General features: G+C 42.0%; 1 protein-coding gene across 1 annotated transcript in view; it reads right to left on the reverse strand.

Annotated features, from left to right (window-relative positions):
* The window catches only part of TMEFF1 (transmembrane protein with EGF like and two follistatin like domains 1), a 117,536-nt gene extending 107,536 nt beyond the window's left edge, over positions 1–10,000 (reverse strand). The window contains exon 1 of the mRNA XM_021528716.3: positions 9,739–10,000. Within this exon, the coding sequence (XP_021384391.3) occupies positions 9,739–9,985 (247 nt within the window). The 5' untranslated portion in view covers positions 9,986–10,000. The remainder of the gene's footprint in view (positions 1–9,738) is intronic.
* Positions 10,001–19,067: the final 9,067 nt, after the last annotated feature.

Raw genomic sequence — 19,067 nt, forward strand, 5'->3', positions numbered from 1 at the left:
TTGTTATGTGCTTTGTTAGTTATCAACCTACCCATCCTCACCCACAAGATAAAAAAAAAAAATATATATATATATATACCAAAATCAGAGGACAATATGGCATAAAGGTCTCAAATCTCATTGACTCTTTTCAGAAATAAAAGCATTTACTCACAGAGGACACATAACAGCAGATTCTGGTTGCTTTCCACAGTAGAAAAGAGAGATGTTACAACCTATTTCTTTCAGTTACCTGCAGTCACAGAGATGCATTGATCCCTAAAGGTGGAAAGGGGACCAAAAGACAGGTTTTCCCTGTCAAGTGGCCCCACACCAACACAGCCAGACCTTGCTGCTGCACTTCCACCCTATAGAAATTGCATGTACGTCATGGCATTTCCCAAACAGCCTATCCTCCACCTAATCCTACAATTAAAAATAAAACAAAACAAAACCAACAGAAACATCTTAACAGTGGAAAATGAATGAGCACAGAAGCCACCTTTTCTTAGTCTTTTCTAGATAGTGACTGAATGCTTCACAAGGAAAATCAGAGAAAAGTCATTAAGAGCTTTTGGTGGTAAAACTATTCTGATCTCTTGTAGCCTGAGTAACTGAAAGAGGCTAGGGACACATTTTCAAGACTTTTAAAGAAAGATGTAATTATGACATAACGCTAGTATTGGTATCTTATAATCTTCCATTAAGTAATTCTGAATGCACAGTAGGGTGATTTTAAATAGAACAGAAATATCTATTACCATAATACAGAATACTAGTAAGTAACTCCTGTGATAGAAAAACCTGTGTATTTGAGAAAGAACTGTGAAAGCAGTCTAAAGCTTCACTTTTCCAAATTAACTCTGATTTCCATATTTTGATACTGAATTTTTGAGTAATTATGTTTGAATAATATAAGGGGCTTGGTATATAATACACTGCTTTAGATTACACTTATCAAGTGTCTAATAAAGCAGGATGCTCATCTCTTTTGTCTTCTGGGTGAAGACTCTTTTATTATAGTGTAGTATCTTTTGTTTTAATGCTGCTCTGCAGTGGATTGCCAGCTCATTAATTTTTCTGCTATAACACCCAAATCCCTTTGCTGATCAGTGTGCTGAATGATTGATTCCCTGCTCCCAGACTAATTTTTTACATTGGACTGCATTTACCATCTGGTAGATAAATCACCCAAAACACTCAAATTCAGAGTCTGATTCCAGTGATCCTCTTTGTTTGTGCAGTCAGCAGCATGAATATCACTTGCAAATGTGGAGATTGTGTTCTTTCACCTGGATAACTGCTCCATATTGCAGACAGAGGTTTTAACAAAGAGCAGGAAAAAAAAAAAAAAGGTATCTGTTCTTTCTATTTTCTAGCCAAAATTTTTTTCATCCCTACTATAGCCACTTGCTTGTCACATGAAAAATAGTATTTCTTACAGTACAGAATCAGTTTTGCACATTTCAAACACATTTAACTATTTTCACAAAGACATCGTTTTGTAGGTGTAAATACCTGCAGAAGTGAAGAAAAGGACACCCTTTGCAGTTAAAACAGAGAAGAAATACAATAAAATAAATTGCCTTCCCAACCCCATGTTTTATATGACAAAACAATTCTATAACCTCAACAGGAGCTTGCTTGTTTTATTTTCACTTTTATAACCCTGAAATGATACTTCCATAAAATTATACTTCCAATCAAGACAGCAAGAAAAAACTCTGCCTCACAGAATTGTCTCAGCAAAATTCTGGGAGAGGAGAAGGATGAAGAAAAAGCTCTGGGAGAGAGGTGGTGCTTCAGGAAAAGAACCATTCATCTGCCCACTGCATGTGGCAATATTGCTTGGGGAGGGGACAGGGCACCCATTTCTTTCCTTAGTCTAAGGATATTTTGCTTCTCTTTGCTTCTCTGGAGAACCCAATTGGCACAACACACTGACCTCTGTCTCTCCCAGAGGGATCAGGCAGAGGCAGCACACAATCAGAGTCAATACTAATTAGCAAAATGTAAACATTTCATTAGATCAATGCTTCCCTGAATTTTTAAAGCAACAAACTGCTATCCAGCCACAATTTTTTATCAAATTTTCTATGGAAATACCTGTTGAAAGCTCTGTTTTAGCTGTCTACACCAACCAGCTAAAGATTTGATAACTTGTTCATGTGTTTTATGGACGTCCTTAAGGATTTAAACTTGAATTTTCAAAAGCGCTCATTCATTCTGAATGCTTAGACTATTCTGAACAGTTTTGGTACATGCACGAACACCTTTAACTATCCCATCTCTCAAGCTTTTCTGTTGCCCTGGGTAAGAATCTTGTTCAGTTCAAAATTTCTGAGAAAATAGCGCCACTTCTGCAAATGATGTTTATCCAAACACTCGTTCTTTGTAGTCATGCATGAAGTTTCTGTGAATAGGAAAGAAAGCACATAAATCTCTTGTGAGGTACAACAAACTCCTCCATACACTTCAGGCTTAAGCAACAGGACACTTTGTCACCCACTGCTGAAATCTGTGTGTTTGCAGGAGGTTTTCTATAGCCATAGACAGGCAGGTGTGGCAGCACGTTTTCATGGGGGGCTATGTCCCTTCTCCCCTCACCACGTGCACTGCTCTCCTCAGTTAATAGCTGAGACTGGTTAAAACACTTCCTAAAGCAGCATTTTTTTGTCAGCCACAGGTGAACACTGACCTGTGTCAGACTCCTGAAGCTGGAAAGAGAAGAAACAATCAGGGCTGAATATGGAATGAAGCAACTGGAGCCCCTAAAGACGTGCATTTTGTGTTGCCCTCAAACACACTGCGGCGATCAAGGGTAGATTAACCAGAGTTTGCACAGTTCCAACTCTCTGGCTTGCCTGACTGCCCCCATTCAGCCCATCTGCTTCCACATGGACCGCATGAGACTCAAGTTAGGCATAGGAGATGCCCCAGGGCCTTCCCTTGAGGAACACTGCTGTTGCCTGCCAGCGAGCCAGGCAACTGGAATGAGGCTGCCGACAGCTTTGCAGCCAGGCAGAGCCAGATTTCAGGAGGTTTTGGCCTCCAGACAAGACCTGAGAAGAACCATTTCATGTCCTAAACATCCTTTTGTCTGTTTGTCGACATTGTACCTTCTCTCTTCTTTGGCTGCTCTCTCTGTCTATTCATCTTACAGAAGTACAGAGAGTTTTGCACTTATTTAAGATACATAGGAGCATGCCGAGGTATCAGCCTAATAGGAAAAGGTGGAGAAGACCCAGTACCTACCAAGACAAATCAGATCACTTCAAAAAAAATTACTGACAGTTTTGTCTTGTTCCAGATTTTCTTCCCTTTAATTTTTACATGTTTTCCTGCTGGTCTTAATTAACACTCTTTTTGAACCATGCATGAGGATCCTGCCAGCTTGAACATAGTTATATAATGTGGGTGTTTCAAGACTGTAACTGCAACTAAATTTATTTTTATAATACGAAATCAAAAGAGAGGTATTACAGAGGTTTAGTTTTATTCTAAACCAAATCCTTTAAATAGTGTTTCTGTAACACATAATCTATTATCAGAAAAGTCCTGCCTTTTCAGTCCTTAGAAACTATCTACTGTAATGAGAATTTAAATTATCCTAAAATAAATCCCGATTTGCTAGTCAAACACTGCCTCCTCACAAACTACACTATGACCAGTGAGGCAATTTTAGAGCAACTTAGAAGAAATTGAACACTGATATCAGTGTAACATTAAATTGCTCTCTTAAACAGAGAAATTCACATCAATAGATATGCAAATGCATGTAGAGCCTGATCTGTCTACCAGCTCCCAACCAGCCAGGTCTGGGGATGTAACCGGGTCAGTGAGAACTGAAGTCTTACAGGTACTCTTGTAGCAAAGACTTTCATCGGCATCTTGACAGAAGTTCCCTGGCAATAATCTTAAAGAGAAAAAAAGACCTGGAAATTTTTCTCCTTTAAAATAAACAAACAAGTAGTAAAACATATGACCCATAAATCCTAGATACCTAATGGCTCAACTAATGGCACCACTAGATACAGTCCTAATAATGTAAGATTAAATAATTCTGCTTTCACATCCTCCTGAAGCCATCTGTGAACTAAATTAGAACCAAAGATACACTGTAGATGTTCATCAAGACAAATAAACAGATTTCAGGTTCTCCAGGAAACTTTAATTTCATCAGATCAGTTTTGACTGCTGAGCTTACTCCTAATCAGATTTTGTCTGTAACTTTTTATCCTTTTGTGAAAGAAAAATATATAAAGAAGACCAAGAAATGGTTTCATAAAATAAAATGTATTATCAACTGATTTACTGAAAAAAGCTCTTCTTTACACACTTTGGAGTTCCACAAAATATAGCTCCACTCCCCCACACTCTCTCTTTTTCTTCTTCTGTTTCTCTATATTTCTAAATTGTTAGAATTTAAAGATGATCTAGGAATGAACTACAGCAATTAGAAGGGATTATTTAGTTTCCACCATAGTATTTAATTATCATTTTCTTATTATTTAAAGCTATTTTTGGGAAAGAACAATTTTTTTAAAGAGTGTTTCTACAAAGAATGTCCTCAGTCTTCAGTTCTACTGAGCATTAGAGTCAGTAATGCTCCACATCAGTAATACCAACATGTCCCTTGTCTCCACTCTTGTTCCTCAGCACATGTGAGGTCACAGTGAGGAGGATATGCAGGAGCCTCAAGTCAGAAGAATAGATCCTTTTTCAACATTCCTGATGCTCAGCATTCTTCCTTCCACAAATTCTTCCTTGCTTCTACTGTTATCCAGGGAACTATTGCCACTGTCTGCTTAGTGGACACTCACCAAAGTCTGACCCCAGGCTGGAAAAGTCACAAGTGCTTTCAGCTGATGGATCAATGGTGGAATGTAATGATCTCTTTAGATGAAAAGGGTACAGGCTCCTGTCAATGTTGGTTGGATTCTCTGCATTTGTAGCTCTCTACTCAAAGTTCTTGGCCACAACTTTTTTTTTTTCTCAAGTCCAAGTAAATATTAACTCTCCCATTTATCCAGTCTACTGTCAACTCCAGAAGAAAACTGACAAGATAAAAGTATAAAATATTTATCCTTACATCAACAGGAAGAAAATGACTAGAATTCTTGTTTTCGCCTTAATAGGAATTATCCAAGAGATCTTGGTGCAGAAAGAATGTTTCCTTTGCTGTATTTTCCACAACAAACACAGCTTCTTTATTTCTCTTTTCAAAAAACCAATAAAGAAATTGGATTCAATCCAATCCCCTCAGTCAAGCCTCAATTGCTCCATCACACTACCAGTTCCCACTAGTGACAATGATGGAGTGACACCTGTTACAAGATGATTTTCTGCTATTCTGACACTTTCAATTCTACTTTAATTACCTTTTGGATCTTTAATCAGCATGAGAATCTGTATTGCAAGGACATTTCATGTCTAGGCAATTACACTAAAGGGAAACAAATATATGCATGCTACTATCTGAGTTTTAATATATCTTTTTAATAATTGTGTTTACTTTTTACTTATAGTTGATTTATATTCATGCCTTATGATAGTTTCTCAAAGTGGCATGTAACCTGATTGAGTTTAGATCATTTACTTCAGAAGTTCGATTGGCACAAACATGTATCACATTTTATTTGGCGTGACTGTTATAATTCATTTACAGGAATATAACTCATAGTATCTTAGATAAAGTAACCAATAATTCTAGTCCTGTCTACCATTTCAGGTCAAGTGTAACTATGCAAACACAAAACAACATGTAATTCTTAAAGTATGATAATTTACCTGAACCTGTATATCTGTTACATCCCTTGCTCTTAATGTTCTCACCAACGTGGCTGCATATCTTTAGCACAAATTGGTTTTGCTCTGTGTAACTTAGAATGATATCGCAAACAAAACCCCTCATCCACTTAATTTGAGCAAAAAGCACAAAGGGTATGTCTGTTCTAGCTGATAAGCACAGATGAAAGCCAGTCTTGAGGCCACATCTCATTCTGGTTCACAGAGCCCCCACTGAGCCCAGGCAGAAACTACGGCTGAGCTCCAGAGACCAGCAGCGCCTGAGGTTTATATCCTCCAAAATCCACAGTCACATCTGCCACGTGGACTGGGCCAAGGGAGCTACATGCTTGTGTTCACTCTCCCTTGTTACAGCAGGGACAGCCTGGATCCAAGCTGCAGACAACACAATAGTATAGAGTGAGAAATAGTGCACACAAAACTAATTTTGGCCAACTCACTAATTATCTTAAGGCTTCAGTGTAGCCATACCAGATAGGAGTAGATCTAGACCTCATGTCCTAAGGAAAAACAGCTACAACAGCACTGTAATAGGTGTCCATCAATAGTAAGCCTGGGGGATTCCTGCTACAGGATCTGGAGGACAGACATGAAGGCATCTAAGAAAGTAATGGAAACAAATGCACCAAATTTGCATTTAAACAGGATCTCATCTTGATATTCAATCCTCAAAAAGCTGTCGTGAAACAACTGTATTTTTACTCACTTCATTCACAGAGGTCTTAAGAAAAGCAGGGGCAGCATACACTCTGTGAGAGTCATAGAATCATTCCTAGCAAGTCTATTTTATCACATGAGGGACCAGCACATTGAAAGGCTTACAACACAAGCGTATCCCTGTTTACTAAAATCCCAGGTGCACACACCCAGACCAGTGCACTGAGCAATATCTCTTGTTGAGTCTGTGGAGCTTCCACCTACATCTGCAGCGTTTGGTCAGTTCTGATCCAACTACAACCCCTGTGGCTCCACAGGTGACCAGAGCATATCCCACACCAGAGATTCAACCAGGCTAACACGGAAGCTGATGATCCCATGTGCAGCCCGAGAGCACCATCGGTTTAGGAGCTCGGGAAGGAACTACACATTGTGCTTACCTTCACACATGGGATGTGTGTAACCCCCTGTAGTTCACAGCCCCCTTACTAAGGACACAGCTACCCCAGAGCCTGAGCACAACACTACACCACCAGCACATGGACAGCCAGGGAGTATTGGGAATGTTACGGAAGAAGACTACAGGCAGCGCTGGGAATAATATAACATCTCCAAAACATCATCCTAGGACTCTCTTGTCCAGAAAGAAATAACTGTTTTGTTTTTACCCCACTGGGGTAAAACAGGGTTATTCTGGGTAAACCAGTGTTGTTTTATTTCATTATTTTATTTCATTAGTTTAGCAAAGTATGGACTGACAGATGAACAAACATACAGAAGTCCACATTGTCAATTAACTCCAGATACGTCTTAATTCTCTGTTTCCTGCTCTAATCACTTTATCAAATGTTCTTCCCCTGGCCAGGGATGATGCAATTATATCGTAATTTAACAAAAGGCCAAGCTGCAATGCATGTGCCAAAGGAGCAGAATCAAGGCTGAAAAAGCCATCTCAATGTTCATGTTGTCTGCCTGTGTCCTCCGCCTTGTAATGTTCTTTTGTTACAGCAAACCCTTTCTTAAGCAGCATATTCTGTAGCAATAAAGGAGAGAATTTCAGCATTTCTGAAAAGAAACAACAAATAAATAAAGATAGCTATATAATCTAACAATGATAAAATGTTGCCAGCCCAGGAACCATCTCAAGAAGCGCAAAAAACCTGTTAAGGCAGCAGGTCAGACTGATGCACATATTAAATTTGCAAAAGAGCAGAAGAAAGGAGAAGTATTTTGCTTCTTTGAATATGTAAAAAAAATTAGAGAGTCCAGTCATTTGAAGAAGTAGTAGTAGTGTTGAAATTTAACTTTCAGTAGAAACAGAAATGTACATCGTAGCAGTGTGCTGAGAAGGGTGCTAATGCCAACATCTGGCCCCATGTGTAAATACAGGAAACTCATCCTTTTCAGGGAGTAGCTCCTTCAGTAAAAGTTAATGAAGCTGTGCAAAGGTAAGTGAGGGGAAAATCTGACCCAGATATGGTGTGTTGATGTTAGGTCTTTCAAAATAAAGTTGAGTACTGAAACCTTGCCATTTTGCATGAAACAGTTAACACATAGCAGAATCTGACCACTGCATTTGAAACAAAATTTTCCTTCCATATTTTTGGAGTTACCCTGAAAAGAGTGCCTGCCACAAGTATGTATATAGTGCATACATTTGCTTGTGCCTATTTTTGTTAGAACAGAATCATGCTTAATGTCTTCAATATAGCATACGGTTTTCTAATTCCAGTCTGGAAAGCTCTCTTTCTGTGATGGTTTCTAAATAATGATATTCCTGTGTTCCACATCATCTTAGAAACTTCCTCATACATTTCAGCAGTCTTCCATATTTAATCTCACTGATTTATGTTCATGCCATGGTCTAATGACCTATATGTCTCTGATGGGTAAGCCGCTAACGCCAGTGACACGTTAACCTATTAACCTCTCTTTAAAAATAACCATCATATTCATACAAATAAAATGAAAAGTCAGGCAGCAGCAGCAAAACAGTACCATTGTGGTATCACACAGTAACACAGTGTATATCTAAACTGGGTAAAATGAAGAGGAGCATTTCAAGAATGCGTAGCAGATTTATTATATTGCAAGACCATTTTGCCACAGTTTGCTGCTTTGTGAATTTGATAGCCTGCTTTAGCAGCATTATCCGTATTGTAAAATGTAATTGGCAGGACGATCACTCTTCTGTTCACTCATTTCTTGAAATCTCTGGTACAGTTTGGGGACCTTACCCTGGAAGGTACCAAGAGTTCCTTCCACCGTGCAAATTGCCTTCCAAACCCACTGAAGACAATGGGAGTGGGGGGCTCTGAGCACAGGGCAAGAAACCTTCATCACCTTGGAGAAGGCACTTTGTACAGCTCTCGCTGGTGATCCGTGTAGTGGAATAAACCTATCATTTTAAAAGGCAGGAGGAGGCATCCACAGCCATTTCTTCTGAGAAAAAAATAAATTCCTTTTTCTAAATAGTAGTTTTAGAAAGCAAACAAATCTTTCTTAAAAACTGTAAACTTTATATTCTATGTATTTACTTTGTTCTACTCCAAAACCATCACATCCTTCAAAACTAAGAAAACATGCTCCTGTCATACCAAACCACATTGCAACCTTACAACACCAGCACATAATTATGCATATTATGTATAAGTCATGAAATCAAAGCAGGAAAAAAAACTAAGAAAGCTTATTGTTCAGCACATCGCGGGGTGTTTTGCTGCCTACACCTCATCCAGAGTGAATCTCTACGACAGCCGGCAGACGGACGGGCGGAGAGGCTACCCCGTGGCTGGGCTGCTCGCAGCAAGAGTGAGACCCAAGAAACAGCCCGTGTGAGCCATCAGGGGCTGCGCTCACGGCTGCCACCCGGCTCGCTCCCTCTGCTAGCGGCAGGACGGGCACGGGGCAGCGGGAGGGGAGGACGGCGGAGGAGGGGGCGGGATGCGGGCAGCCCCCGGGGCGGCTGGCGCGCACCTGCCGGCGCCGCGGCGGGGGACAGCGGGAGCAACAAAAGCCGAGAGGCGGCGGCAAAGCCCTTTCCTTCAGCGGGGAGACCTCGGAGAGGGGGCTCCCCGCACCCCGGAGAGCGGCATCTCCCCGCCGGCCGGGGAGCCGGCTCGCCGCACCCGGGGCCGGGGCGGGCGCCGCTCCTTTGTTTTCCGCCGCCCGCAGCGCCACGGCGGGCCGGGCCGGGCCGGGCGGAGCAGGGGGGCCGCGCTCAGCCCTCCCTCCACGTGCACGCGTGGGCTGCCCGCAGGGGTGGGCGCGGGGCGGGAGCCGGCGGAGCATTACCTGAGCAGTTGATGCCTTTCCCCTTGCCGCCGCCCTGGCACTCGGAGCCGGGCAAGGGATGAGAGGCGCGGCCGGTGGGCAGCGCGGAGAGGGCGAGCACCAGGAGGGCGGAGGTGTAGCAGAGCGCCAGCGGGGGTCCCGCCCGCAGGAGCGGCCGGGTGGCGGCCGGGCTCTCTCCCAGCATGGCGAGGGGCGGCCGAGGAGTAGCGCCGGCGGCAGCGGGATGGCGGCGGCAGGCCCGCAGCATCAACCGGAGCCCGCGGCGCCGCCCGGGCGGGACCCTCCTTTCTCCGCCGCGCCGGAGCGCACCTTCAGCATCCCCGCCGCAGCGGCCGCACGGACCCGCCGCCGCCGCCGCCGCCGGGGCGCGGGCAGGGCTGTCCCCGCCGGGGCCGCGCTCCGTCCGCGCCCGTCCGCACAACGCTGCCGCCTCGCCCGGCCGCGCTCCTTTGTGCGCGGCGCCCGGCAGCGCCGCCGCTCCGCCTGCAACAAAGGGAGCGGAGCCGAGAGGCTGCTGCCGCCGCCGCCGCCGCCGCGGAGGGGGAGGAGGAGGAGGGAGAGGGAGAGAGAGATGGGGGAGGAAGCACACGTGATAGCAGCCCCCTCCCCCGGGACCGGAGGGGAGGTAAGGGGCTTCTCCTCGCTCGGCGGGCAGGGCAGCGGCGGCGGCAGCGCCCGCCCTCACGGCGGGGCCGCCCCCGCAGAGAGCGGTGCGGGGTCCCGGGCGGGCCGGGCTGCTGGCGACAGGCGTGCGGGGATAGCGCCGATGGGCGAGTGGAGCAGAGAGGGTCCCCAGGGGCGTCGAGGACCGCTGCCACAGGGTTTGTCACTGGCCGGCGTGATTTTTTATTATTCACTAATCAGCCGGCGTGAATGTGGTTGGGAAAGAAAGCAAAGAGATCATCTCTTCTATTAATTTTAAGGGTTGTGTTTAATTTTTACTGAATGGAAGCCCAGCATGTACAGCCGGAGCGTTTACACCAGTCCAAGTCAATTAATTTTTTACGGTGAAGGCAGTGAGTTTTGTAAAAGAGTGCTTTTTCTATCTACGGGTTTTCCAGTCCCTTGCATGGAGACACTTCAGAGGTCAGAAGCACTGCACAGGTAGAAGGCATATATCTTGAGTACAGATGCTCAGTATGTAACTGTGTGGCTGAAAGCTTTGTGTAAATTGACAGCACAGTGACTGTTTTTGCATGGTGAAAACACAAGGCAATGCTTTACATTCAACGAGATTTTTTCCTGTCTCAGTTGGCATGTTTCATGTGAGTTTTTTTAATCCACTGTGCAAACCATTTGTTTTTCAGGAATAAAAATTGCCTTTTTCCTTGATCTCTCTGCCGCTACACACTGCTGATGGGCTGTAAAATGTAGAGCTTCTGTGAGGAGATCTGGCTTGCACTTAGGTATAGCTGTTGTGTGAGGAGACCTTTGAGCAGTTTGCTAACCAGAGCAGTCAAGAGCAAGGCAATAAATCCAGGAGTAAGCTTTGGGAGGCACAGTGGTCAGACATATAAAGTCAGATTGCTGTCTGTTTAAATACAGCATTGAAGACTAAGTCCTGTATTACTAAGAGAGCAAGTTCCTGTTGACATAGGTGGTTCAGCACTGGCTGCCTCTGCTGAATAAATGCTCTTCTGTAATTACTTGGTGATGCTAGATGTGAGAAGAGTTCTGCTCCCCAGTAAGGTTGGGCACATTACCTCAAATGGAACTGGTGCTGATGAGACTGGGCTGCTGAGGTACACGGGTCAGGATGTTCAAAACTCTCTAAGTTTGGATGCTGCTGTCTAAGCAGATGAACCTTTGGGATCTTTGAGTCATGGGACTTGCAGAGATGCTTTGAAGGTATCATTCTGCTGTTGTAGGAGCAAATGCTCTGTATACCTTCTTCCCTAAAACACATCTAGATCCATCTTACACTAAATATACTGTTTTCCTGTACCTCTTGCTGAAGGGCAGGACCATAATAGCCCTCATCTCAAACACTTTCAAGACCAGTTCATACCCATTTGTTCTTGTGACATCCAGTGTTCCAGTTAGTAATTTCTCTTTCCCTTGCATATAAATCTGTAATACACTTACAGGCAGTAGTTATAGCCACTCTTTGCTGGTCTAACCTATCAGTACATTTTATTAGTCTCCTCCTCTAAGACAGAGCCTCTGTAACTCAGATTTTACTGCACTAGATAAAGTTTGGATTCAGCTTTCTATAGCATAGCTGCTGTTTGTAACAGCTTTTCACAAACTATTGCCAGTCTCTGCCATAGAGGTAATCTCTCCCGATTTCTTCCAAAATTGCCTTTGCTAATTGTCTGCTTGCAGACAATATGACCAAACCTCACTGATGTTTCAGGTCATGCCATGAGCGACAAATACAGGCTACTCCTTGTATTTGTCATTTACAGTCCATAATGATAATAATGCTTTTTATAAATGTCCAAGTGCATAACTGTATCTTTTCCATTGTTGCATTTCATCCCATTTCTTTTATTCCAATCCTCAAAATTATGTAGTCATCTTTTTGGTATATTCTGAACCTCTTTTCTATTAACAGTCTTGAGCAGTTCTTTGAGTCCACTTCCACATCTACAACAATGAAAAATACACAAATACAAACGAAAGGTCTCAGAACAAATTTTACCAGTAACAGTACTTCTCCCAGTTCAAACATCCCTCTTCCAGGGCAGGGGGTAGTCTGTTATAGGGAGTTCCCAGCTGAATTTACAACTTTGTTTCAGTTTCCCGTGTCTTTCTGCTTAGTCAGGCAAACTATATGCTGGGCTCATAGAATGGTTTGGAATGGAAGGGACCTTAACTATGATCTAGTTCCAACCCTCCTGCCATGGGCAGGGACACCTTCCACTAGACCTGGTGGCTCAAAGCCCCATCCAGCTTGGCCTTGAACACTTTCAGGGATGGGATATCCACATGCTCTTGCAGTTTAAAGTTGCTGCCCCTTCTCCTATTCATACAAACCCTTGTAACAAGACCCTCTCCAGCTTTCTTGTAGCCCTGCTTCAGATGCTGGAAGGCTGCTATAAGGTCTTCATGGAGTCTTCTCTTCTTCAGGCTGAACAACTCTGACTCTCTCAGCCTGTCATCATACATACTGCAACCCTTTGATCATCTCTGCGTCTCTTTTCTGTACTTACTCCAACAAGTTCACATCCTTCTTATCTTGGAGGCCCCAGAGCTGGCCACAGTATTCCAGGTGGGTTCTCATGGGAATGGAGTAGAGAGGGACTATCACCTCTCTTGATCTGCTGGCCATGCTAATTTTACTGCAGACCAGAATATGTTTGGCTTTCTGGACTGCAAGTGCACATTGCAGGTTGAGCTTCTCATCACCCAGCACTCCCAAATCCTTCTCCCCATGGCTGTTCTCAATCCATTCTATCCCTGAATTTGTGCTGGGTTTGCCCCAATCCAGATGCTTTGAGCTTCATGACTTTCACACAGGTCCACCTCTCAAAACTGTCCAGGTCCCTCTGGATGGCATTCCTTCCCCCCAGTGCATCAATTGCACCACACAGCTTGGTGACATTGGCAGACTTGCTGAGGGTGCCCTCAATTCCACTGTCCGTGTTTCCAACAAAGATGTTTAAACAGCACCAGTCCCAGCACCAGCCTCTGAAAGCATCACTTGTCACTGGACTCCAACTGGACATTGAGCCATTGCCTGCAACCCTTTGAATGTCACAACCCAGCCAATTTCTTGTCCTCTGAGTGGTCCATTCATCAAAATATGTCTCTCCAATATACTGGCAAGGATGTTGTGCAGGACAGTGTCAAATGCTTTGCACAGGCTCTGATAGACTATGTCACAGTTGCTGTTCCTTTATCCACCAATGCTGTAACTCCTTTGTGGAAGGACACCAAATTTGTCAGGCATGATTAGTGTGAAATCTTTTAAAAAGTCCAGATAGATTGTAAGTAAACCTTACATTTTTGGTGGGTTTTTTTGGGCTTTTTGTTGTTGTTGTTACTTTTTGACTCCTGGGGTGAAGTACATGCCATTTTTTATCTAGAAAAGCCACATCTGAGCAGTTCTGTCTGTCTGGAAGCATCTCTGGCTAGTTTAAAGTGAGTGATACAGTCATGTTTGATTGGCAAATTCACACTATGCCAGCTGGGTCTGCATTTCTACTCTGTTCTCTGATATATGTATTAAAAAAAAAAAAAAAAAAAAAAAAAAAAAAAAAAGAGAAGAACTTAAATACTTTCCTGCCAGCTTTAAAAGCAAAAGAATTCAGAAAGAATTTGAGCAAGCTACTTCTGCGGTGCAAATTGTTGCAGACGGAGGGAAAGCCACACCAACAAAATGACAGATTTTGTGTGTCTTTGGGATCACACTAAACTCTGCCACATTTGGTAACTTCCATCTTTGGCAAGTAAATGTAACTTTATTGCAATTATCCATCAACTTCACTTTTCCTCACCTCCAACTGCTCTTCTGTGAAAGTAGGAAGTTATACAGATTGTTGAAAATTGTCATCTTTGGTGAACTCTTGAATACTACCAGCAGTTTTTAAGTCCCCTGCTGATGCACGCACAATTTCTACCCTCCTCCCCCCTGATTTTTCTCCAGTAGTTTCTTTAGAAATGAAGAAGTACAACCAAAGGGAAACAGGGAATATGAATGAACAGAGAGAAGCTGCCGGAGCAGTGAGAGTGATTTCATTTGCCAGAGATCTGGACACAATACAGATACACTTAATTGTGAAAGCACTGTTTTGTTTTGTCTTGGAGAACTGAGATCTATAATTTAGTGACACCGTCAAAGCGTTGTTTGCACCCCCCTGTGGCCTTGTGCATCAGACAGTAGAATCCTGCTCTTTCCAGGTATTTTATCAGAGAATTGTTCTTATTAGTCTCAGCTTTCCTTCTTACCCAAAAACTGCCTTCCCAACTCCTGCACTTGTAAAGAAAACATCAAAAATATTAAGAGTAAAGTGGAACAGTGTTCACAGAATCAAAGAAACACAAAAATGTTGAGGCTGGAAGTGACTTCTAAAGGTCATCTTGTCCAACTCACCATGTTCAAGCAGGGCCATCCTGAGCCGATTGCTCAGAGCTTTGTCCAAATGATTTTTTAATATTTCCAAGGATGGCACTCCAAAGTCTCCCTAGGCAACCCATGCTGGGTCACCCTCACAGTGAAAATGTGTTTCCTGATGTTCAGAGAGAATCTCCTGTGTTTCACTTTGTGCCCATTGTCTCTGGTTTTAAATCAAATGTGTTTAATGAAATCTAGAATCAGCCTCAACAAAAGACTCAGCAGTTCTCGCATACAAAATATTTAGCTTCTGTTACTTGATTAGAAGTGCCCAGTTTATCCAACAGTTGAACTTATTTATCTGTCTCTATAAGGGGCTTTGTGCCCAAAATTTCAAATGACACCAACATAAATCTGACACCTTCAGTATTTGCAAGTTGCATAATACAAATAAGTATCTTCAGTATATAATCTCCCTGTATTATGATGAAATAAAATTAGTGCAAAACCAGGAAAGAACCAGGTGGCACTGGCTATGTCATTTAGGTTCATACATAGCTTATTATCTATTAAACTTTTTATTGAATTAATTTTTTTTCAGCACCACAGAATTTCTTCTGTGTTACTCCCGAATTCTTCAGCAATCAGACGCATGGCCCAGGATTTACAATGATGTCAGATTTGGGAGTGTATCCAGCAGACCCTACACAGGTGGTTCTTGCCACAGTTACCATGCAAACATAACTGTGGAAAGGTTTTCTTGTCTGGAAGGCTCTCAGCTGAACAGAAGGGCTGTTTAGCATAGTACTCTCTTGCTCCTTTCCATCCAGTACTAAATATGTGGCACCAGTCTCAGATCAATACTTGCCCTCTGTCAAAGTCTCACATGTCTAAATTTTGGTCCAGGAGCTTGATCAAGTGATTCAAGTATCTAACCCCACTTAAAGCTAAGGGGGAAAAAAAAGCCAGTTTAGGCCAAACTGAATTTGCTGTCACAGTAACGAGGACAGAGTAAGGGGAGAGCAAGAGCTCAGCAAAACTGGTTTTAATGCTGCTGCTCCTAAGAGCTGGGAAAGAGAAAGCTGATTGTGACTTGTGCCCTTTCCCTGCCCGTGTAACTTCATCAAGGCTCTGGGGCAAGCAACACAGGCAGTGGTGCAGTACCATTTTACTGCCCCCCAGCACCCTGCTGCCCTGTTCATCTCTGTCCTTTTCCAGTGCATAAAGCTGCCTCAATATCTCACCAATTTCTGAGGCAGCAATGTGCTCAGGCTGGTTATTATTGGGAAGCTGAGAACTCTTTCCTTTGTACTATGCCACTCTATTTTGCATTTTCTACCCCACTCCTATAGTTCTTCTCTATTTCCCTCCTTTTATTTTAATTTTTAATTTTTCAGGTGTTTCCCTAGATTTTATGCTTTTCCGTTTTCCATTCATCACGGTGCCAGATCTGTTTCTCTTTCTGTGGTTGTTTTGACTCTTCTTTCCCAAAATATCTTTATTCAGTCAAAAGGCATGACTAAAAGCCTATTTGGGTCAATAAGATGATTTTTAAGAACCAGGCTGAATATATATTCCTTCACATTGAATTTCCTGTCACAATGTCCCCATGAGTCAATAAATATTACTGAGCCCACTTTGCTGCTGGGAAAACCAGGACATGGAGAGATTTCTTTTTCTAGCACCAACCACGGAACACAAAGGATTCTGTAGCTGTAAAAGTAAGCAAAATCCTTACTTTTTAAAACCCAGTGTCAAACACATGCTTCTCCAGAATACTTTGTTTCCATCCAACTCTAACACCTTCTGCTGTCATCTATTCAGAGTAGTGGCAGGAACAGTAGGGGAAGCTTCAAACCATTCTCAGGACTGACCCAAATTTGTTTGCCCATATCACTTGTTCTCAGTCATCTATTCCAAACAATTTTTCATGTTGTTTGGCTTATATAAATAAAATATGAGCTGTCACTTAGCACCTTCACATCTTTTAATCTTTCCTAATGAATCAATTTTTTAGTTCATTATTCAGTTTGTTACCCTTTTTTCTGTTCCTTCTAATTTGTTGACATCTCTCTTCTTCAAATACTTCCATACTAACTGCTGATCAGTAAAAGTGATTTCCAGATGTTGATAAATGCTTTTGTCACTTATTGATCAGTCGGTTTTGGTTCTTTGTTAGTGAATTGTATTTAAACTAATAATTCCCAGCACAGTAACCTGTATGTGCCTGGGTGTGCCAGGAAGTTCATGACTGACTCCATTCTGAAGATTTTCCATGGTGTTCATAAAATCATGACAATTTTTCAGTCTTGCTTTTAACTTTTTGCATCTTCACAGGCAAAAATATAAAATATTTCATTGAACTTGATCTCCATTGCCCCAACAGCTCTCTGTATTCTGCATCAGATGGGTATTCAGTTTGCTTTAAGTTTAATCTTCAGTTAATGAGTACTAGGGCTCTTGCCAATTATACCACTTGCTTTGAGAATACCCTTCACATTGTTATCTGCGATTCTTAATCAAAATGCAAAAGAAGATTAAAGAATGACATGTTTTATGCTGTGTTTAATTGTCCCCAATGACTGGTTTTAGTAGTACAATATATGGTAAAATATTCTCAAACATTTTTGTCAAGGGCTTCTGTAATGTCAGTTTTATTTTGTTGTAATTTTTGCTGCAGAAATACACAAGTGGATGCAGCATACAGTTTGTTAGCCCACTGAAGTCATATAGAAAGGGACTATTACTTCCCTGTGCTTTTGACAGTGTGTAATTCAGAATTACATAAGCTTGTATTTATTGCTATATTTCATTGCATTTCTCAGTCTAATTTTCTCCAGCCTTCTGCTGTTCTCATACTCTGGTTTTGCATAACTTTTCAAAGTTTATTAACCATTTTCATCATGCTGTACATTGATTTCTATCATTATACAGTTAGCCTTCTCAAGCATATCCATATGCAGTTATGAACAGCTATGTTTCTCACCCTTGTATCATTACCAAACAGTCCAAACTTAATTTTCTTAGTTATTTTAATGTTTATGCAACACAGACAGATTGCATTGTTCTTGATCCACATTATATATAATGCTTACAAGCACAAAAGCAATTACATTATCATTATGTTAATATGTAACAATATACTTAGAAAAGCAGAACTGTCAAGAAGGAGAAAGAGGAACTGTATATTTTTTTAATATAAACAGTGATTGTGGCATACAAAAGAAGAATTAGACAAGGTGCCAACTCTACCCTAATGCACATTTAGGTTAGTGAGATACTATGGTCTAGAACAATGACATGCCTAAATTATGATATATTCTTCTCTTGTTTCTCCATAAAAATTCAGAAAGGACTTCTGAAACTCATGGAATCTCAATATGTGTCCATTAACATAGTAATATATTTTTTCCAATGGAGCTCATTTCTAAGTATTTGCAAGCCGTGACTTATAAATGGGAGGTTTATTGGATTTCCAGAACCTTGTGAAATCTCCTTTGGTGGATAATAAAGCTAAATGAATACATTTTCAGAGAAACTTGTCTAATATGATTATATTTGTGCCCAGAAATATGAGACTATTAGGGATTTAGATTGTCCAGAGCATCAGCTATCTTGTTCCATATGTTTCTGTCTGTCTGATGGAAGTTTTCAAGGTAAGAACATGACTTATTGGGTGAGCTGTCACTCTGTGTGACAAGTGACAGCTGAGACACCTTGAATAGGATGTACCTGGAAATATGGCATTTTTTGTTGCTGCATAATAATGTCTTTGTAGTGAATTAGGATGATTTCGCAGTGGCTTGCCTTCTTTTTTTTTTTTTTTAAGGTAATTGCACAAAGCATTTCCATCTCTTGTATCACTGTAATAAAGGTCGGAATACAGCTTCAGTTTTTTTGACAGAGTGATTTAATAAGTAATCTCTTCATATGAATAGTGAAATTTCTACTTTTTTCTTTTCTAGTGGAAAAATAGGAGATGAATAGGAATGTTTGCAGATAGAGCAGATCTCTTGACTCACTGTAATTACAGGATTTGTTTGTAGACATCACTGTCTCCTGTCCCAGCTTCCTTTCAAGAAATGTTGTGTCTCTTTCCCTAGATGGACATATGGAAATGAACACTAACTTTTTTGAAGACCACCTGCTTCTGATAGATAAAAAGTAGTTTAAAGACTGAGCTGCTTCTGTGGGATACTCCCACCACACCTTTGCTGGGTTGCAATGTGCAGGAACTTTTCTCCAGACTTCCCAGGCCATCAGCAGGTTGTAGGGCTTTCCCTCTTTGGGCTGCTCTGCCTCCTGGCATGGGCACAGACAGTTCTGCTGT

This window comes from Lonchura striata, chromosome 1 (genome assembly GCF_046129695.1).
Source record: "Lonchura striata isolate bLonStr1 chromosome 1, bLonStr1.mat, whole genome shotgun sequence".
Taxonomy (NCBI): Eukaryota; Metazoa; Chordata; class Aves; order Passeriformes; family Estrildidae; genus Lonchura; species Lonchura striata.